Below are 22,427 nucleotides of genomic sequence, written 5' to 3' on the forward strand. Positions count from 1 at the left end.
TCTTCCCACCCATTTTTGCTCCCGCATTGCCGCCTCTTGTTGCAGCACTCCCAAAATGGCTTTCAATGGAGCGCTGTGCACTCTGTCAGCAGCCATTTTATGACAGTGGAAGACTCTTCTATGGCAGTGTTTCTCAAACTGTGGGTCGTGAGCAAATTTCAGGTGGGTCCCCATTCATTTCAATGTCTCATTTTTTAATGTGTTAGACTTGATGCTACCATGGGATGTGACTACATTTGGGGAAACGTTACAGACCTGTACTTTTAACAAACTTCCATGCACCACAGATACTCGCCTATAAGTTGAGATACGCACCGCAGATACTCACCTATAAATCACAGAGGGCAGGTTTTGAGCCCCAAATCGTAGAATTTCCTATGACACTTGGATAAGTTGGGGGTTAAACTTAGGGGGGGTGTCTGACTATAGTTTTCTCTGATTTTACCTGAAACCAGATCCTGAAAAATAATCTACCACTAATTGTTACCTAAAGACTGTACAGCTTCTAATTTATTAAAAATACAATAAAAAAATCATAAAATGCATTTTTGATATTAACTTTTAAAACTCTAGTCTTCACAACATTTGTGTAAACAGTATCAGAGTAAGTGCCTGTAAACAACATACCAGTAGAACCATTAAGCAAATCTTTCTTTAAGGTACCTTGGTGTGTTAAGCCAGAGGCTCTACATAGAACATGCAACATAAAACATGTAATTGGGAGTGTGCAGTTCAGTTCACAGCAGGGAGACAAGCAACAAGATCTGAGCTGCACACAGTTGCAACCCTCTTTACTCAGAAGCAGACCCACTGCTTTCCATAGTGTTATTCTTAAGTACTGGTGCATTGCAGCCTGGGACCTTGTTTCAGAGGGAAATGAGGACCACATCCTGTGGTCTTAAAAACCAGATCCCTAAACTGGGGGGCGGGGCGGGGGTAAATTCTTTGCAAATGACTTGCCAGGAGTGTTCTGAGGCAGCAGCAAAAGAAAAGGAGGCATTTGCCTTCTCCAAACTGGAAGGAAGACAAAGGGGCTTCTGGGAATTGTGGGGAGGCTTTGTGGGAGTATATGCTACACTTCCATAGCAGCAGCCCCAGAAGCGCCTTAACTTCTCTTTCTGTCTGGAGAAGAGGCTGAAATGGCTGCCTCTGAATACCGTAATTACTGGTCAAAATTCTCCTTTTTCTCCACCTGCTTCCTACTTCTCAGCCCATTTCCATGCCCCCCCTTCACCAGACTGAGCTTCCATAAGCTTTCCAAAAGCTCCCAGAGGACCCTACCCCACTCACTGCATTGATCCGGGTATAAGTCGACCCAGGATCTCAGGCTCCTTTCAGGCATAAATTTTTCAACCTATAGACGAGTATATAGGTGTGTCCTTTTGCCGGTGATAGTAAATGGGACATATTCCTGGGTAAGTGAGGGTAGGATTGCAGCCTAGGATTGTGAAACATTTTCCTGCTTGATGATGTCACTTCCGGTCATGTCATCACTTCCAGTGGGTCCTGACAGATTCTCATTCTAAAAAGTGCGTCCCGGTGCTAAATATGTGAGACCCACTGTTCTATGGTCGTAAATTCCTCACCTTGACAGCCCGATCCTGGATAGACCTGGGCCATTAGCCAACTAAAGAATCAAGCAGAGCCCAAACTTACACAAAATCAAACCATGATAACTCTAAAAATCAGATTAGTTGCATAAATATTTAACCCTTATAACTCACACTCAATAAAATAAAATAAAAGCACGACTGATAACATGAAAGAGTGGGATAATTCTCAGGACCTGGTTTCAGCTCATACTTACCACCCTGGCGGCTCTTTCTTGGGATTCACATTTTCGACAGAACCACGGTCCGGTGGGAACCTGAACGATTCCATAGCACGCTGTGGGAAGGCAATGCAAAATGCAGTTAGTGAAGCTGGGTGGGGGTATGTATTTCTACATATGTGTGTCAGACCTCTTATTCCAGTGAAAAAACTGGGCTGGACATTGGAATATAATTCCCCACTAATCATGCTCTTAGAGGTTAAGCTGGACTTCCATCATAGTACTACATACTACAGTAGCGTCTGCAACTTGCAATCCACCAATCTCAGTGCAGACAACAAACGGTGTACAATGAGTCACCTCAAGAAACTTCCGGATTTTGCTACTGCCTGCCTGATGCTGTAAAAGAGAGGAACATGTCAAGCCACACAATATGTAGCCTTTGGCTTGATGGGTACCATGTTGCACAGGCCTGTCATTCTGCAAAGCTGCCAACTCTCCTGGTCTGGGTGGGAGCACTGTTGCAAGTCTCTCCCCTTCCCAGGTGTGAAATATAAACCCCTGCATATATTATATTCTGCCTTCACAGAGGTTTCCAGAGCAATGCAATGCCAACATTGCATCTGGTCTGTACTTCAGTTAAAATACCTTCATCTTAAGCAGATAGTTCAGCTTGATGGTTCTTAAGCAGAGTTTGCAAGAGATTGGATTTGAGCTCAGCAACTGCTCCAGTTATAGCTAATGGGGTGACAGTGGGTGCAACACCCTACTTAGAGCACTCACTCCCCTTCACCTAAGAATTTTTCAAAACACACACACACACACACACACACACACACACACACACACAAGCTTTTAATTATGTGATCTAACAGTTCCCATTTGAAAAATGTGATCCCTTTTGAGAAGAAGTAAAGAAAAGGATCAGAGGTGGCTGGTTTTCTTCCAAACTCCACTCATCTGACCTGCACAGCTTTGCCCACTCAAGATCCCCCCTTCAGAATGGGTTTTCCATGATCACTATCAGCCTTGCTATACTTTAATGTTCCTGGAGGGAAAAAAAACATCCCATTTAAATACTATACTGTAACTGTAAGCATGGCAAGGTGCTCAAAAGGGGTTAAGGAGTAACTTAACCCATTTTTGCCCAGCCCACAGATGTACACATTTTGTCTCTGTTACATTCATGCAACATTGGACAGAAATGGCTTAAGGAACATATTTATTTAAGAATAAGTAAATACCTGTTCTTACTGTAAATTTCTGGTGCTCATATTTCATGGATATTAAAATATCCACAGACACTTGAACTTGGGTGGACGTGTTTACCGGCATTTCTGCTGGCCATGAGGAAATCACTGATCTTCCATTCATTTCTTTACAGGCCCACTTGACAATGCAGGAGCCCCACGTAGGATAAAAGTCTGGCTGCTCTGGTTCCGGGAGAGTTTCTAAATCTGATCTTAATTGTTTTCTATACTATTCATGCTGAACCGGAAGGATCCAGGACTAGGTTAGAAGCAACTAGGTACAATAATATTTCAATTTAGTACTTAGTTTTGAAGCTTGTGACCAAACACCGCTGCTTGAAGGCATTGGGGGGCTGTCAGGACAAACCACATGACACCCCATCATCACCACTAAGCAACATGGGCCACCGTGTATCAGGAACTTCTCTAGCACATGCTTCAGTGACATGAACAGGAGCTGTTCAAGGGCATAGTAGCTCCTGTTTATTTTGGTGGGTCTTCTGTAACAGATGCTCCCAGTGGATCTGGAAGGTAGATATGGCCTCCTATGCTACTGCTGTTTCTCAGATAGTGAAATGGAACCTCCAGGTTCAGTAGCAGTATACCTCTGAGATCAAACGTTAAGAACAAAGCAACAGGGAAATGCCTTCACCTTCATGCTGTATTTGTGAGCTTCCCAAAAACATCTGACTGGTCACTACTGAAGCCAGAATATTGGACTAGCAGTACAATACTACCATGTCTACTTAGAAGTAAGCCCAACTCAGTTCAATGGGGTTTACTCCCATGTAAGTATGGATAAGATTGCAGCCTGAATGGACTTTTGGTCTGATTCAGCGAGCAAATCTTATGCTCCTTAGGTACACATCCTAGTTTTCCTATCTTTACTTTTACTACAAGTTGACTTGTGGGGAAAAGGGGGGGGGGACTTCAATGTCTGCAAAAGGAACATAAAATGGTCTCTCTCTTTGGGATCTGCAAAACTTTGGCAGGCCTGATGTCATTGGACTGCAGCCTGTAACAACCCAGACCAGATGCAAATCAAGGTTTCCTTCCTGCTTCTACAGCCCATGACTTAACAGGAGCAAAATGTGCTGATCCAATGAAACTGAGAGGGCAGGTCTCCTCTCCAAAAGAGCCAAGGAGAGTATGGAAAAGAAAAACTATATAAAAGCTCTGGCAAACCAGCCAGTCTTAGATCCCTCTGTAGCGGCGGGGATAGGGGGCGGAGAGAGACGAACTAATAATCCAGTCAATTGCAAATTACATTACATTAATATTCCTTCTTGTTGAAAGAAAGAGATGAAAGAAAAAAGCAGGCTAGAGAAGAGAATAAAATATGCTATGTTCAAAGAAGCAGTAGGAAGTTATGTACAGAGGCAGAGCAAGAAAAATGTGAGCAATTAAAAAAAAATTGAAATGATGGCTTAAATTTTTTTTAAATAACCCCTGTCCCCAAGCCTTTATATTACCATTTAAAACCATGCTTGCCAAAAACTAAACTCTTGGGGAGGTGTGCACCCTTCAATTCTAATGCGGGGTGGGGGGTGATACCAGGTTCAAGCCTACCTGAGAAGCATGCTTTCTAATCTGAAGCTTAATCTTCATTTACTGTTTATTTTCAGAATGCATATCCTGCCTTCTTGTCCAAGCCTCCAGGCAGCTAACCAAAGCAATAAGCAATGGTTGGCAACCTTCAGTCTCGAAAGACTATGGTATAAGCCTACAGCACCAGGTATTCCCAGGCAGTCTCCCATCCAAGTACTAACCAAGCCTGGCCCTGCTTAGCTTCCGAGATCAGACGAGATCGGGCATGTACAGGGTAACAGTTGCTACAATAAAGCAGCAAATAACAATCACCAATAGGCAGAGCAAAGAAGCTGGACAGGAGCTGAATATGGTTACAAGAGAATGCACTCTGCAAATGCTCTATTGCCCTATCTTTTTTATTACTAGCTGTGCAGCGCAATCCTTTCTTACACTGGAACAGGCAGGCCAGGAGGCCTACGTTGTATCCAGCGTAAGATGGGGCCCAAAGTGGCTCAGTCGGAGGTAAGGGGAAACTCTTCCCCTTACCTCCAGGTAAGCCACCGCAGCTCCAGTGGGTCTCCTCAGACTTGTGCCACCTCAGGAGTGGCTTGCCACCTTAGGAACAAGGGCTAGGATCCGGCATATCTGCTGGGTCCCAGCCCTGCCTCCCATTCCCCGCTCGACCGCCCAGGACCACCCTGTCCCCATCCTGGAACGCCTCCCTCCCACTCCTCCCTGCCTCCTCCCCACCCACCCCAGACCCTTGCAAGGGACTTGCACCAGCCCAAGGTGCACTTAAGATTGCACCCTTAGTCACCCAGAGTTGGGTCCTGACTTTCAGGGGCATCCTTTCATACTTTAGTAGCACAGGCAAAAGGGAAGGAATTAAAGACCTGGTATTGGATATATTCAGGATTAAACTGTAGAGGGGAGAGCAAAACTTCAGCTTATTATGACAACTTCCAGTGTAGTTACTTTCTGTATTCCTTCTCATAATTATAACAAAGCTGTCAAAGAGTCACTCTTTTATTTCTTTTTAAGAAAGGCAGTTTGTACCTTTGGCAGCTGGTATCCACGACTGGCACAGAACTCCATTGTTTATGAGAACAGTCACTCAAAGTTTAATTAGCAAGTTGGCCTGAGACCTCAGTGCTCCTGAGGAATGGCTACATGGGTTCTATAAAACACACTTGTCCCTGTATGCCGTCTGGCTCCCACCCTCCCAAAAGAACTTGAAGGTCAGTTGGCTGGAGTTGTTGTTCTAGAGAAAGTGTTCTGTTGCAGGAGGAGGAACAACAGGGGGACTGTACCTTCAAAAGTCTGACCACAACTCAGCGGCAGAGCAGGTTTTGCACACGAAAGGTACCAGGTTCAATCCCCATCATCCCCAAGTGAGGCGAGGAAGATCACTGGTCTGAAACCTTGGAGGCCTGACTTGGCACAAAGGAGGTTCTAAGGGCACTCCAGCTTAAGCAGCATTGCCACTTCTAGGAAGATGAGACTTCAGTAGCCCACCCCAGAAACACATTGCTTTCGCTTGCATCAACTGTGCAGCAGGTAGCTTCTCGTGAGAAAGAACGTTGGTCCTTTTCAGCCCAGGGGATGCATGAGCAGAGCATCCCAACACAGTTCAAGGAGGCAGGTGACATTTCCCTTTTGCAGGTGTCACCCACCTGCCCACAGAGACCAAGGTAGGAGCAACTGTGTTGTTCTGGTTACTAAGCCAGAGAATTGAGCAGCTCATTATTCAGGCTCCCACAACCTACAGCCCGTTGCCGGGGTTTAAAGAGAAGGTGTTTCATTCTAATGCAATCTAACATCAGATAGCAAAGAGATGCTATCTAAAACAATAATAATTTTTTTTTTTTTTGCAGTGTTCCTGGACATGGACTGAAGCCAGAACAGTGATTTTCAACTACTGGTGTCTTTTCAACACATTGGCGAGCTTCAAATGGTCTGCAGGTATGTCACGGGAGCTTGGAGGAGGGTCATAATAGGGCCACTGGGGGATGTGAACCCCTGGTCAGCAGTGTGATGTACCTTGTCGATTGTTGAAAGACTGATTATGAGCTTTGACAATATTAGTGCCTTCTCAATGTGCCGTGAGATGCAAAATGTTGAAAATCGCTGTGCTAGAACAACCATGCTGAGACTAGCGGTTCTAGTTCTGTTCAGTGCCCAGATGGGAGGCTGCATTGGGTTCCAGGACAGAAGAAAGACGGGATAAAACCAGTGCAGAAACACCACAGTCTCATCAGGCAAACCTGACCATCTTTTTGAAAGGCCACCTTAACCGGGAGTAGTAATGTATTCTGCTTCCTCTCCGTCCCAGTTTACAAAGCAAACAGGGTAAGTGTTTTGGTTGGCAGCCTTCCAAGCTGCACAGAACTCTTCTCTGCGTTTTGGACACCTGCGCAATGCCCCGCACACCTCTTAAGCTGGGCGCTTTGATGTGGATCCATTTTTGTCCCGTATAGCAGACAGGCAGCATAAAAAAAAAAAAATGAAGAGACAGCTTGGAAATTGCAGGGCAGCCTCTAATTGAAATCAGGACAGAAATAGCCATCGAACGATGCGTTCCAACCATGTGCTGCTCAGGGCAAAAAGCACACAGGATCACATCCAATGGCCTTTGCCCCAGTGTAGGCTACTAATTGCACAGCACTGGGCTTTTGCACGAACGCACAAGGGTTGCTGATGAAGCTAAGCAGGTTCTGCCCTTCTGGAGGAAGACCATCTGGGAGCCATATGCAAGCTATTCTGAACTCCTCAAGGAAGAGCAGTGTATAAGTGTAATACATAAATAAATCAAATGTGAGGAGTAGCAATACGAAGGGCACTCTTGACTACATCAGTGGAACTCTCCCTTTGCCATGGCTCCGGAGCAGACCCTTTCACAAGATGAAACATTGCCAGTGGATGAGCATTTGACTCCTTCTGACTTCACGGTTGCTGTAGTTAAAGAGCAACACTGAAAACACGCTCTCCAGCATCTCGCCACTGAAAATAGGGACGTGCTTACAACATTCCTATTTTCAGACCGCAGATCACTGCCCAAGGCCTCCCACCACCATCTCGAGACAGAGCTGAAGGCTCTGCTCTACTCTCTTTTCATTGTGCCATAGCCTGTCCAGTACCAACTTAAAAGCAAAGAGGGGGATTTGTCCTTTTAAGATATACTGGACTAGAAAAATCTAATTGCATATACGATAATGTGAAAGGCAGCATGTGAAAGGCAGGCTGGGCACTTGATGGGGACTCAGAGGACAAGCCTATGCATGTCTACTTAGAAGTAAGTCTCATCATAGTCAATAGGGCTTACTCCCAGGTCAGCATAGATAGGATTGTGGCTTTAGTGTTCATATGCATCAGTTTACATGCATGTAGACTAAAGGCAAGAGATGTCCTCCCCCACCCAGAGGTACAATTTCAAGAGTTCCTGGGGATGGAGATGAAGTTCCCTGAAGAACAACCAACACCCCTAGCAATTCAAGCGAGTCATTTTTTAACCTGGGACTATCCAAAGGTAAAAATAGGGATGGGCTAAGTATCAGAAAATGGGTGCTGACTCTGGAAAACAGGGACAATGGCAGCAAATTAAGCCTACTCAATCAATTTCATAAGTACAGTCATCAATAAAACTCTAGCTGGTTAATATACAGGGATTGTTGTTTATCAGCTGGGCTGCAAATTAAGAGCACATTTGTTGTGGGGTGGATGGGTTTCCAGGCTATTTTAATTCTGGAAGATTACTAATAGGAAATCTGGAGCACAACGTATACCAGAGTGGAATAGGCTGCTTTCTGGGACTGGTGGTTGCTTAGAGTGGGGGAAACTTATTCCCCCACACTTCTGCATGGCTTTCACTCAAGTCAGCTTTTGATTTGGGCAGTTCTTGGTTATTTTTATATTGCGTTTATTCTTTTTTAAGTTATCGCTGCTATAGAAGAATGGGTTTATCTGGAATGGAAGGAGAAGGAGAGATTCCTGGTGCCACCATAAAGAAGGTGATGGGCCTTGGGAGGTATGGCAGTGGGGACAGAACAGGCCATTACAGGAGAAAGTACACATCTGAGGATATTCCTGTTTGGAGTCCTTCCTCTAATCTGGGGGCCCCTGCCAGAGCTGCTGCCAAATGCCACGCTGAACAGTAAAACCAGCTTACTCCAGGAATTAATTCTGGGTGAAGGGGCTGATCTGGCTTGTATAACAGAGATCTGGTTGGGCAAGGTGGCAGGACTTGATCTCACTCAGCTTTGTCCACCAGGTTTCCAGGTGCTGTAATAGTCTCGGTTCAAGGGGGTGGGAGGGTGGAATTGAGGTAGTGTGTCAGGCTAACATTCCCCTGTCCAGGTCTCCTGTTGCCATTTTCGGGATTGGAGCGCTTGCTCCTGATGCTGAAAGGGCAAGGCAGGATTGTTGGTGTATCATACACTTCACTCCCTGCCTAAGTGAGACAGCCAGTGAGACATTAGACTTCTCCCAGACTTTTGGTGCTAGGGGATTTCAATGTCCACATTGAGGCAACTGCTCAGCAAGTGACTCATAGCCCAGTCCTATGCTTTTTACTCAGAAGTAAGTCCTGCTGCAGCCAATGGGAAGTGTACATAGGATTACAGCCTCAGAAATTCATGGTCACCATGGCAATCATGGGCATCTCAAAATCTACCCCCAACAAATTCCTCAGGAAGCCCTCTGAATCTGGTACAATGTCTGTCCTCTGTCATAGACAAATCATTACTATAATACGCTTTGGGTTCACTAGGACTCACTAGTGAAGTTAGTCCTTCTGCCGTGCTGGGGGAGCCTATGCAAAAGGCCTGCCAACAAAGATTTCTGAATCCTGATAGTCCTGTTCCAATGCTCTGCGTCAGGCTGAAAAGCCCAACTTGGAGCTCTTCAGCTGGCACAGACTGGAGGAGACCCATTGCAGGGCCCGTGCCCTTACCCAGGAAAAGGGAATGAATGTCCCCTTCCCTGAGGAGACCCCAGCAGCTACCACGGCACCCATAGGATGCAATGGTATCCTATGCATCCTATGTGGATGCAATGCATAGGGTATCATTTTGGTGCTGCTGCTCATCTGGGTGCCGGGCAACTTAGGGATTGGGCTGCCTAACTTCACATTGTCAGCGTCAGAGGACACACCCTCTGCATCTCATTATCCGGCTATTATGGATTCCTTTCATTTGGTATATCTTCAGGATGTGGATAGGATTCTTGGGAGTGTTTGGCCGACAGCAAGCATGCTTGACCCTGGTCGTCTTGGCTTATAAAAGCTCCCCAAGAGGGACTGGCTGAGTGGACAGGAAGGACGATTAATGCATTTCTTTGGGAGAGTGTGGTTCCATCATGTCTTCAAAGGCAGTAGTCTACCCTCTCCTGAAGAAGCCCTCCTTGGTCCTCACTTTGCATTAATAACTGGTCAGTCTCTAACCCTAAATTTTAGGAAAGCTATCGAAATGTACAGAAAAGTACCAGGACATCAGAGACTGATTTCTGATCTAGATCCTTTTCAGTTTGGATTCTGGCCAAGATCTGGTATAGAGACAGCCTTGGTTGCCCTAGTGAATGACTTACACTGGAAATTAGGAGGGGAAGTGCATCCCTGTTGGTTCTACTGCACCCCTCAATGGCCTCCTATACCATCAACAGTGGAATCTTCCTGGAGTACCTGCCAGGTTGGGGGCTTGGGTGCAAAGTGTACAGTGGTTCAGGTCGTTCCTAAGGTGGACTGCAGATGGTGATTCTGGGGGATTCCTGCTTAACACTATGATCTCTGACTTTCGGTGTCCCACAGCATTCAATTTGGGCCCCAGTGCTGCTGAACGCCTACATGAAATTGCTGGGAGACTTATCTGGGAGCTTGGGATTGGGTGCCACCAGTGTGCAGATGATATCCAGCTCTATATCTCCATCCAGGAGGCTTCCTTCATCCACCAATGCCACCAGTGTACAAATGATATCCAGCTCTATATCTCCATCCAGGAGGCTTCCACTGCCAGCAAAAGTTTGACTGGCAATGACAAACAAAAGGACTTTTTCTGAACTATTTGAGCCAGAAACAACTGAATTCACAGCTCAGCGCCTTAAATTTTATACTCCACCAGCTAATTAAATTATACATGGTTTTATACTTATTTCAGCACATCAAAATCTTCTTCTGAGGGAATCTGCAGTGCAATCCTATGCATGTCTACTCAAAAGTAAGTGGAGTTCAATGGGACTTACTCCCAGGTAAGTGTGGATAAGATTGCAGTCTTAGCTTATGCATGTATTGGTTCCAAGGCAGATTATTTAAGGAACATTTGTGAATTAATCATCTGCCTTGGGGCGGGACCAATGAATGCATGGATTTCACCAAGTCTTCAAAAATCCCTAAAAGTTTGCCCAGCCACTGTGTGCAGACACAGCACTAATTTCCTCTACTAATAAGTACGGTGGAGGAGGGGAGGAAGGAGCTGGCTTCTGACTTTGAACAACTCTAACCATCCCATGGAAATGCCTCTTTAAGGACTTTCCCAGTGAAATTCCTTCTCAGTGCCACAAATCAGCTTCTGAAATTTCACCAAGCAATATCAGTTTCTAATGTATTTTCTCAGTCTTGTGGACTAGAGACTTGTTAAGTGGAAATCAAGATGCTTATCTCTGCACTCAGAAAACAAATCTGGCATTTACAAAATAGACAGGTCCCTGACCACCTTGTGCAAGACAAAAAAAAAAAGAAAATACGGGGGGGGTAAGGTAAGGGGGACAATTTTAATGTCTGTCAGCAAAGCGAGCAAAACCTCGAAAGCTTGATTGTAGTATTTCTGAGAAAGAAAACAAGAAAGACCTCTAGGTATGTGAAAAACCACAACGCTTACTCTGAAGAACAGGACACCTGTGCGTATTGAAATTGGGGATGATTAGATACCCTAGTTTGGGACATTTGGGTAAAAGATCATACTCAGCGAGGGGCAGGAAAATGATAACAGTTGTGGCAAGCGAGGAAAGGGATACTCCTTTAAAAATGTTAGATTACACTCATGTTTGTTTCCCCAGCACAATCACTATATAACAGTAGATAATGTCTTAGCGCCAAGAGAGACAGTTCCTTGTTTTCCCATGACACTCCCTCCATTTCTACATGACTCCCCTTAATCATTCCCTGTCCTTAACCCTTTGTTCCTCTCCTGTTCATGTGTCTTGGTTATTTTCTGCACATGTTCTTCTTTTTTCGTTTAAGTACCCTGGTTCACAAGGGAAAGACAATCAGATGAATTTTATTTTTAAAGAGAGGAACTGTTGCTATGGATTAGTTCTGGAAAGTACCAACCAGCATGTTTCATTTTTAGCCTTTCCCCTGTGACTTGACAATTATCCAAAGGACTTAAAAAAAAAAGGAGTTATACACATCAGTGTATCACCCAAAACGTGCTGAAGATTGGAATACTGCACTCATTTGGGGTGAACAGACAGAACCAACATTTTGCTTTCTCCCTAAAATTTATGCTCTATCTCTAAATATTTGCCTCATTTTATCCATAATATCCACCTCAGCTTCCTGCTTGCCAGCAGGGCAGTTTGGGCAAACGGAGGGTGCAGTGGAGCTTTCTGATGTCACAGGGATACTCTTGGGAAAAAATGGGCACCCATCACTTTCTAAGGAGTGCTTCCAGTTTAGCACTAAAAGCAGGGAACTGGAGATGCCAAAAGTTGCCACAAGTATCACAAGGAAGACTTCTTGAGATGCCCAAAGGTTACTATCCAAAGGTTATAACTTATATCCTAGCTGCAATGCGTATCATTTTATTGCTCTTTCTTTCTCTCATTACCATAAATCAGGGTCACCCAGTGAAGCTGACTGGATATAGGTTCGGGTTTTTAGGGGCTGCAAGAAAGGTGTATGTACATGTTGACTGGAAAAGTCCTTATTATAAGTTCCACTTCTGTATAAATGCTTTGGGAGAGCATCTAGACACTGTGCTAGACACCACAGGGGCAGCCACAACTGCTGATCTCATGTTAGCTCCATTCATATATAAAGCATGTATACATTAAGCCTTATTTTTACACCCAAAAAGTGTGTATGCTTGAGGAGAGGTGAACCTTTGTCCCCCGGCTTACCTCCCGATACTCCATCAAGCCCTTTTCTCCCACTCTAGATCAGTAATCAGAAGTAAACTGGGTGGGGCAGGGAGACGGAAGTACCAGAGACAGTGGGATGCAGGGGGAGTAAGGCAGGAGAGGGTTCAGCTAGTGAGAGGACCATTGCTTTCTGGACAACTGGACAACCAGGAAATGTCCTGGTGAAATGCATTCCAGTCTTGGACATTTGCATCCGCTCTTTTTGAGTCCTAAACATTTGAGTCCCAATATATGTATATATTAGATGCAGTTTTTTTATTTTTTTAAATGCAAGGGTAGGATGGGAGTTAGGCTGGGATAAGAGGCTTAGGATATATAACATGGGGTTTGTTGCTCAGTTACAGTTTGTTTGTTGTCCAGTTATAGTGGGATGCAAATAACCAGATGCAAAAAAAAAAAAGATGCAAATGTCCAGTGACGCCAATGACCAGGACGCATTTGACACAATTGTCCAGGATGCAAATAGCCTAGTACAGGATCAGCTTCCCTCCCTTGCTCCCCTCTCTTGGTGTTAAAAGCAAGATTTTATGAATCAGCAAACATATTTACCACCCCCCAATCATGTCTACCTTGGCACTCAGGAGTAATCACAGGTAGTCTATAGAAAGGCAACACATGTGTGTGTGTTTACATACATGCACACACTGTCCTTCCTAAATGGCATCACTGCCTGGCACACCACTGGCAGTAAATAAATGACAGGTTCCAAAATCTTAGCTACAGTTTGCCAAGAGTCCCTCAGTATGACAGATAGCAGGGATGTTTGGGGCTGAGCAGCTTCACATGCTCCCATTCTTTCTCGCTATTTTCTGGCTCCACCACACTGAACATTCCTGCTCACAAGCAGGCTCCAGACAGCCAAACAGAAGACCACCTGCTGTACTCTTTTGGATGACTCCGTTCTGGGAACCTGAAGTGTATTTTGTCACATAGGGTGACTTCCTCATGGATGATCAGGCTCTATCATAAAGTTGCCACCCTCTAGCAATGAGATAGATTTCACACAGCTGTGGAACAAACACACACACCCCTAGATATGGCTGGGGCTTCCTAAGCAAAATCCAATGAGAGATACAACAACCTTGATCATTGCAGTTTCTTGCAACTTAAGCATAATGGGGCAGTGGAGAGGGTCCCTTTGTCCTTAATAGAGACACTTCAGAGAGTTTTCACCAAACTTTGGTCACAACTTGGTAGAGTCACCAGGAGCCAGACAACATTGCTTTCAATGCCAAATCAAGCCCCACAGCCCAGCAGTTGGCCAGTTCTGTTCCAGGCAATGCCTCTCACATTGCCAAGCACAGCATCCCTTTCAGTGAGTGCGACCTTTCGTCTCTTGTCCCACCCTATTGTGGTGCCACTGACAAAAATGCCCATGGAAGTGCTCAAGTCAGCTTTCTGACTCCTCCATGCACAGAGATGTATTGCTTAACCATTACCATGGATGGATGCTACTGCACGTCAAATTTAGGTGTTATACAGCACATAGGAAATTACTTCTAGCATTGTATAAATGATCAAATAGCCTTCGTACAGGGATCTTGCTGGTTGAGCCTCCAAGCAAAGGGATTGATATATAGCTTCTTTGAGGAAAAGGAGACTAGTGGCATGGGGTTCACCTATTGGAGGTGTGGATTCTTCTGCCCCACCACCAACTCCTTCAATGGTTTTTTTTTTGTTTCCCCTTTGCAAAATGATTTTTTCCCCTCATTTGCCTATACCCACATAATTTTTTTTTTCCAATGCACTGGCGATTCAGGATGCATCAAAGGCCATGTATGGGACTCCACTTCAGATAAGACTGAGCTGTGAAACCAATTTGCAATGTCAAGGTTCAGCCTGGGAATATGTAAAATTGCAATTTCAAATCTGTAAGTTTGGGCAGGATAAATGTTAACAAAAAAATGCCTCTTTGGGAGTTATATATGAATATAATCCTTGCTAACTGTGCAGGGAAGCACAACTGTGGTGTTTATATCTAACAAGGGGAGCGCAACAGTCCCTATTCAGCAGCATGGCATCTTCTCTAGTGGCTGTTCGCTGGTGTTTCCCTTGTGTCTTTTTTTTCCAACTGGGAGACTCTTTGCAACAGAGAGTTACTTTTTTTTTTCTCTGTCTTTTGCTATTTGAAACACCTTGTGAACTTTTATTTTTGGTTGAAAAGTAGTTCCTAGATTATTACTATTATTATTAATAATAATCAATAGAGATGCACAGCCCAATCCTATCCACACTTTCATGGGAGTAGGTGCCATTGACTCTAATGGGATTTACTTCTGAGTATACATGCACAGGATTGGGCTGACAGTCTAGGTAAACACATAGATTTCAATATCCCGCTATCCATAGCGGTCAGCACTAAAAGCCACCTATACCCACATCATATGGAACACGCTGAGATAAAATTCAAAACATAGCAAACTAGTGACACAAGACGACCGCAAACCTCAAGCAGCTGTCCAAGCCAGTAGGTTTTCATGTGCAAAGAAGAGAGTGTCATTGAGCATAGACAAAGAGTGCCTTCCCCTTCCCCACCACAAAATAACCAGAACATCTCAGACTAGTGGCAAGTAGAAGCGGAGAGGGTAGCACATGGGATCTAGCAACCAGGCGTGCTTGAGAGCTGGCAGTTCTCATGTTGGCACCCAAGCCCTGCTGGAAAGGGTTAACATTACATTAATAACCCTAGATATGTGAGGCAGGGTACATCTCAGGTGACTGACTCCTCCTTGTCCTTCTGTTTCCACTGTTAATGATCTACTAAGGTAACCACAGAGAGAGAGAGAGAGCCTAAGGGCTCATTCAGGCTTCAGCTCTATTTCCTTGCCCAAAGGTGCCCTTTTGCACATGAAGTGATGAGTGTCCCACATTAGCACTCTACCAATTCTTCTCCCTTAGTTTACCTCCAGGCTGCAGCCCACCCCACCCCCCCCCAAACCAGGGAGAAAAAAAAAAATATGAGAGCTAATAATAGCATCCCAGCTAATCCGGAAGGAAGCTGAGGGAGACAGTCAGAGGTCACTGCCATACCACTCTCTGGAGCTACGTCAAATGACGATGATCATAATAAAAGCCACAACAAGCGGACCCCCCCTCGCCCTCCACCACCGCCCCCCTCCTGTCTGGGCTGCTGTCTAGATGTCACCCCCAGCCCTTCCCTAGGCCAGTGCAGTGCAAGACGCATACAAAACAAAGCCATAAACACACACACACACACACACACACAACATTACAACAAACCCCTATCTCCCAATGTACAAACTGAGCTAAAGGCAACCACCAGATGCCCCCCCTTCCTAAAACCCTATGCAAACCTGCAACCCCCTCCCCAAGAAAGGCCCCTTCAAGAATACCGTTATCCAGAACAATAGGAATTGGAATCCTTCACAATGCAACCCTCCTCCTCCTCCTCCTCCTCACCACCACCATCCTCATCCTCACAACATATTTCCCCCTTCTCTCTTCCCACTCTTGTTCCTCCCTAAGAAACCAGATCTTTATGTTGTATTATTTTATATTATTATTTTTAGGTGCCCCCCCTCCCCAAAAAAGCTTGCAAAGGGTGATGAAGAGGGGGGGGGATAAGAGGAGAGGGAGGAATGTGTCCTGTTGCAACCTTCCTCTACCCCCCCCCCCATTCAAATGCCCACGTCTCTCTCCTGGCCCAGCCCCAAGAGTTGGGATGCAGGCAAGAGCTTGGCTGGAGGGGAGGGGATGGTGGGAAGAGGGTGGGTGGGCGAGGGGGGGGGTTCTCCTTACCTTGATGCACGGCCACGTTACAGCCATGCCCATCACAGTACACCAGGGGGTTCTCCGCCCAGCCCCGCTCATCAGAACATACGCAGCAGCCACCCACCATCTCCTTCATTCTTCCATAAGTTTCTTCTTGGTTGAGGACCCTCCACTCGCCTCCTGTGGTGCTGGGTTGTTGTGGTGGCTCCCGGAGAGACGCATCCACTTCGCGCCCTCTTCTCCTTCGTGGGTTGAATCTCGATCCGCCTTTTTCCTCCCCCTCCAACCAACCCCCCCCCTTAGGATGGGGAGAAAAGCAGAGGGCTCTGCAGCTTCCCCCAGGCACTCAAGCGCCACATTGTTTCTCTCCAGAGGGAGATCGGAGGAGGCATCGCTGGTGGTGCTGCTTCTGCTGGCGCGGAGCTCAAGCTTCCAGTCCCCCCCCACACACACAACGTCGCCCTGGCTGCACACTCAGCCCACAATCCCAGCAATCATGGCTCCATCCATGCGCTTCTAAAGTCTGCGCTCCAACAACAGCTGCCTCACTTGGGAGGGAGGGTGTGTTTTTTTTACCCCCTGCTTCCCCCCCCCCCAAATTATTTAAGGTTATGGGTTGTGGGAGGCGGGGGGGGTCTTGTTTTCCTCTCTCTCTTCTGCCCTCTTCATCCAGGGTAACAGATCTGGCCTCCCCACATTTTGTTGTTGTTGTTGTTGTTGTTCTTCAATATGGAGCGATCAAGCAAAGGACCTAAAAGAAAGAGGAATGAATATCTCCCACCCATCCACTCCCCCCCCCTTAAATCCTATTATCTGTAACATGCCTGCTTTGACAGATGAGGCTTCCGCCAGCGCCACCCTTTGGCCAGTGGGGGGAATAACGCGGCCAGCAGAGCGTGTGAACTGAAAGAGATCCTGAAACGTGTTTGTCTTGCCCCAAAAAAAAGAGAGACTCAACATTTCCATAGAGGAATTTCTTAGGAACCACAAAGGTCGTCCTGGTGGGTGCTCATCAAGGCATGAATTACCCTGCTGTCATTTTGGGTTCCTGTTTGAAAGTGTCTTTGGGGCAGGGCCAAGACATTTGGGTGCCGGAGGCTGGAAGATGTAAAGGGCACCTCCTTCGCACAAATTCATGTGACTCACCACTCATTTCTCCTGAGCATTGACGTACCAAGGTCATTTGGCACCTTGGGGCCCATAAATTTTTGGCACACACCCCCACAATTATTTTCAGTCATAGTCATGGGATGAAATGAATAATAATAATGGCCACACATACGCACACAATTTTAAAATTAGTTTAAAAGAAATAAGTTTTTCTTCTTGAAAAAACATCTCGGGGTGGCTTCCTCCCTGCAGCCCCAGCCACCCACTTCCTAAATCACTGTTTTGTTCCCCCCTAAGAGAAGCCCTGCTGAATCAAGACCAGGTCTTCCAAGTCCAAGCATCCCATTAATCAGATCTTCAGATCCTCCAGGATGCCCTCAAGCAGGACATAAAGGCCACAACACTCCTTTGGATAGGGGGGCAGAGCGGGGGCAAGTGCCCCCACGAGTAGCTCACTTCCCAATTAGCCTCCTTTGCTGGACCCCTGTGGGTACTTGAAGGAAAGGCATTTTTCATTTACCGGTACTCAAAAGTATTCTTTATGATCAATCAATCAATCAAATCAATGCCTAAATGAGGAAAATCCAGAAACCCTGGAGAGCTACTACCGGTCAGTGTTGACAATACTGAGCCAATGGACCAAGGGCCTGATACAGCACAGCTGTATTTTTAGGAATAGTTTGGGATGGGAACATTACAGTAACATGAAATGTAGTATTTTTTTCCCCTTTCAGAAATCAAACCAATGGGACAAAGCTCATCCTCAGAAATGCACCTTCTCTGCCCCACCAATATTATTTCTGGAGCCACCATTGCCCCTGGTGTTCCCCCCCCCCATCCCAGCAATTGAGATTCACCTGCTGAGCATGGAATCTTCAATAGGCTGTCATGGCCAATCTCCATTCATACTCTATTCTTCCAAACATTTCTGGAATCACCTTTTAAAGCCATCTAAGCCAATGGCCATCACCACGTCTGGTGATAGCAAATGCCACAATTAATTCCATGGGTCAGTGGGTTCCCTATGGGCTGTTCTCATTCCATCACCCTTAACAAGGAGAGGTAGAGCCCCTTGCTTTATACACAGAATGACACACAGTCTAATTCATAACATCTCTGGAATCCTATTCCTGGAGGAGAATATGAAGCAATACCCTGATATAGGTGAGAGCAGTGGTTCTCAAACTTTTTAGCACCAGGACTCACTTTTTAGAATGACAATTTGTCAGGACCCACTGGAAGTGATGTCCTTAACCTGGAAGTGATGTCATGGCTGGAAATGACATCAACATTTAGGCTTCAAACTGAAGCCACAATCACCCAAAGGTCACATTACACAGTGCGCTCGTGTTGTTAATTTGCATAGCTCAGAATTCAGACATTTCAGCTCGGAAGTCAAAGCAGAACACGACTGCTTCTCCAACCACAAAGCCCTCCCACATTTCCAGTGTCCCATCATCCCACCTGCTCAGAGCAAAACACCATGCTTCTCTCCCACTGGGAGTCCACCCTGGCTAGCATTTTTGTACCCTGTATTTTCTGCTTGGTATTTTCAGTGGCAGCCAAGTTAGGTGTTACACAACTCACCTGAAATTGGACTGGGGAAGACCCATATTTAAATCTGCACCCTGCCAGAAAGAAACTCCCTGGGTGACTTTGGATCAGTCACTTTCACTTACCTTAACAGGCTTACTGTGAGGACAAAAGGGAAGCAGAACTATATATGCTGCCTTGAGTTCCTTGGGGAAAGGGTTGGATCAGGGCCGGCCTTAGGAACTGCGGGCCCAATTGGAAACACTTTTTGCGGGACCCCAGATTCACAGCCAAGGTCTTTAGGGTGTTAGAAATAAAATTTATTATAGACTTTATGTCTCTAGGATAGAATGGAAAGCAATCAAAATGTGTGCTTAAAAAGTGCGTGTGAGTTAATGGACCAAATGGATCTAAGCACATTTTAATATAAAATTGCATACATGTAAGCCTACAAGTAAACAAACACAATGTATAGATTACCTTTCAATAGTAAATAGTTACCAAATCACTTGTTTTAGTGTCTCTGAAATGATTTAGTAAAAATATTAATTTTATTTTTTTTATTTTTACCCTAGCGTGGTGGGCCTTAGGCCCTAACTGGGAGCAATTGGTTCAATGAACTGGATTGGATACAAATAAATAAATAAATAGGATCCAATCACCTGCTGGAATCGTGATGGTGGTGGTGACAAATTGCACTCATCTCATATCCACCCATCCTTCCCCCCCCCCCCAGCCAAAGCATGTGATTTGTGCTGCTAATACTTACACTATTGCATTGAATTTTCATTCGAACAGGCAAAGTAGCATGCAATACATGTAGCTGGATTGGGGCTGAACTCATCTACTTGGTGGGTTAGACAGGGCCAATGGAATAGGTAAGGCGACAAGTGGACTGAATTGGGGGAAGTCTGTTTAGATATCCCCTAACACTCCACTTCTCTCCTCAGGTGACTGCATTCAAACAGATGGTTTTCAAAGAGGAAGTTAAGGTGGGTATGCATTTGTGTGTGTGTGTGTGAGAGAGAGAGAGAGAGAGAAAATCGCAACTGAAAAGACATTTGTTCAAGGTTTGGACAAGGATGAGCGGCTTTGGCTGCAGAAAAAGTACCTATCTATCCTTCGGCTGTTGGACTGCCAATTTCAGCAATCCATTAATTAGGATTCCTTTTGGGATATTCAGTTCTTTCCCTTCTAAGCCTGATTTTCCTCTTATCTGTTACCCTGCATATGCCTGATCTCGTCTGATCTCAGAAGCTAAGCAGAGTCAGGCCTGGTTAGTACTTGGATGGGAGACCGCCTGGGAATATCAGGTGCTGTAGGCTTATACCATAGTCTTTCGAGACTGAAGGTTGCCAACCAATACCATGAATACCCAGCTATCACATTCTCCAGCCAACTACATGAATCTGATCATGCAGGCTGTTGCTTACTGGGCCAGCCCAAGACTTCTTGGTGCCTGAAGCAGCCTCTCCTCTCCTGGTAATGTTCAAAATTCTGTTCCTTCCACTCCCTGAACTGGAAAAGGAAGAAGAAAGTAGAAGAGGAAGTATGGAGGAGAGGAGAGTGCTGGGTTAGAGAGTCTCTAGCCCACCACTCTCCTCTCCTTCACACTTCCTCTTCTACTTTCTTCTTCCTTTTCCAGTTCAGGGAGTGGGAGAAGGAAAAGAAGCAATGAAGGCTTCTCAGAGGTGACACCAAGAGGTTTGCTAATGGTGTGAGTGGGGTGTTCATGAAATCCTCCTGACCACAGCCCCACCCACCTATCTCAGTGGAGGAATACAGGTATATCCGCCTGCTCACTCCACTTGCTGTCACAGTGCTGTTCTGATCCAAGCAGTCAATGCAGGTAAGCATCAGAGCAGCAATAGAGCACTGCATCAGGGTGGTCATCCACCAAAGAGGGTGTCTACAGGCTGGCTCACCTATGAACATACAGTACATCCTTGATTTCTGTGTTGTGGATTACTATACACCCGAGAGGGGGAAATCACTCGTGCATGTGTGAATGGGCTCCCACAAATATAACACTACAGATAGAACACTTCACCTCCCCGCAAACACAATGCTTTTCAGTGGAGTCAGTTCACGCAGTCAGCCGCCTGTCCTCAAGCCTACAGTAAGTGTTGTCCTTAAGCCTACAGCAAGCCTATGTAAGTGATGGAGTTGTGCGCACTAAGGACAAGTAGCTGGAAAGGTCTGTATAGAAAGGTATTATGTTTGGGCTGATCTGAAATTTCAGCAACTGACGACCCAATCCTTTTACACACACGTGTGCATTGATGCAGCTGCGCTACTGGAGTGCGTGCTGCATCCTTCAGGATGGGGGGGAGCAGCCCCAGAAGTCACCTCCAGGTAAGGGAACATTTGTTTCCTTGCTTGGGGGGAAGCCTCTGCTGCCTGCATAGGTCTGCTTGGACCAGCAATTTAGCTGCACCAGCTATTTAGCTGGCAAAAGTCCAAGAGGACTCGGGAAGGCGAACCGAGGCCACTAAGGGGGACAGGATATTGGCAGCTGCTAGCACCGATACTGCCCCCTTCCTATTCCACCTATTCCCCACCTCCCTCCAACCCCCCATGGACTTACTGGCGCAAAGTCTCCTTTCCAGGCCACCACTGGTGGCAGTGGTGGCCCGGCCATACTGAATGGTATGTCATGTTTTCCGACAGCCATAAAGGACCTTGCACTGCTGAAACACTAATTCTGGTAGTGCAAGGCCCCTATAGAACTGGGCCGTAAAATTTATATCTGCAGTGCAATGTCGGTGATGGCCCCTTCACACATTAAAATAGTGTTGCAGCAAGTGACAAATCTAAATGTGTGAACCATTTAATTTGCCAGAAGAACAACAGAATCTGCAGGCAAATGTCCCCTTATTTTATTCTTGATATGTGGCAATAGAAGCTCAGGGCATTCCCACTGTTGCTAAGTTTCAGCCATAGCATCCTCCTTGAGATTAGGTGAGCTGCGAAAGTCCTTCATATTGCAGGCTATTGGCCTTCCTTCCCGGCCCCGCACTTTTGTCTTTTTAAGACTGCCTCTGTTTTCACATCAGAGCAGAACTCCTTGCCAAACGGCCCAATAATCACACCACTTCAGGATCTTTTATGTTGCACCTGTTCAAGCGTTACATCAAGGGACTAGAAGGCAAAAATGGCCTGCTGGGACTCTGTCTCCTTTTTACTGCGTTCCTTTGAAAGTTGCAGGGGCAAACAATATGCTCATCACATAGCTAGAAATTCACTCGGCCTTGGCCCATAGCTTTTAGGGAGGGGGGGAGACTTAAATTTTATCATCGGCAGTCTGTGTCAAAGTTTCAAAAGCTGCACATGTGTGTTCGGCGATAATTTCTCTCTCCTTTATATATATA

General features: G+C 45.7%; 1 protein-coding gene and 2 pseudogenes across 3 annotated transcripts in view; 1 reads left to right on the plus strand and 2 right to left on the minus strand.

Moving 5' to 3' along the window:
- MLLT6 (MLLT6, PHD finger containing) overlaps positions 1 to 16,680 on the minus strand; it is a 111,016-nt gene extending 94,336 nt beyond the window's left edge. For all 3 annotated transcript variants that reach the window (XM_066627167.1, XM_066627168.1, XM_066627165.1), the window contains exons 1-2: positions 16,441 to 16,680; positions 1,808 to 1,887 (exon numbers count right to left, since the gene is read on the minus strand). In XM_066627167.1, coding sequence (XP_066483264.1) covers positions 1,808 to 1,887; positions 16,441 to 16,549 — 189 coding nt within the window. In that variant the 5' untranslated portion in view covers positions 16,550 to 16,680. The remainder of the gene's footprint in view (positions 1 to 1,807; positions 1,888 to 16,440) is intronic.
- Positions 4,742 to 4,861, minus strand: LOC136654903 (5S ribosomal RNA; annotated as a pseudogene).
- Positions 16,681 to 20,266: 3,586 nt separating the features above from the next.
- On the plus strand, positions 20,267 to 20,381 carry LOC136654507 (5S ribosomal RNA; annotated as a pseudogene).
- The last annotated feature ends 2,046 nt before the right edge of the window (positions 20,382 to 22,427 follow it).

This window comes from Tiliqua scincoides, chromosome 5 (genome assembly GCF_035046505.1).
Source record: "Tiliqua scincoides isolate rTilSci1 chromosome 5, rTilSci1.hap2, whole genome shotgun sequence".
Lineage (NCBI taxonomy): Eukaryota > Metazoa > Chordata > Lepidosauria > Squamata > Scincidae > Tiliqua > Tiliqua scincoides.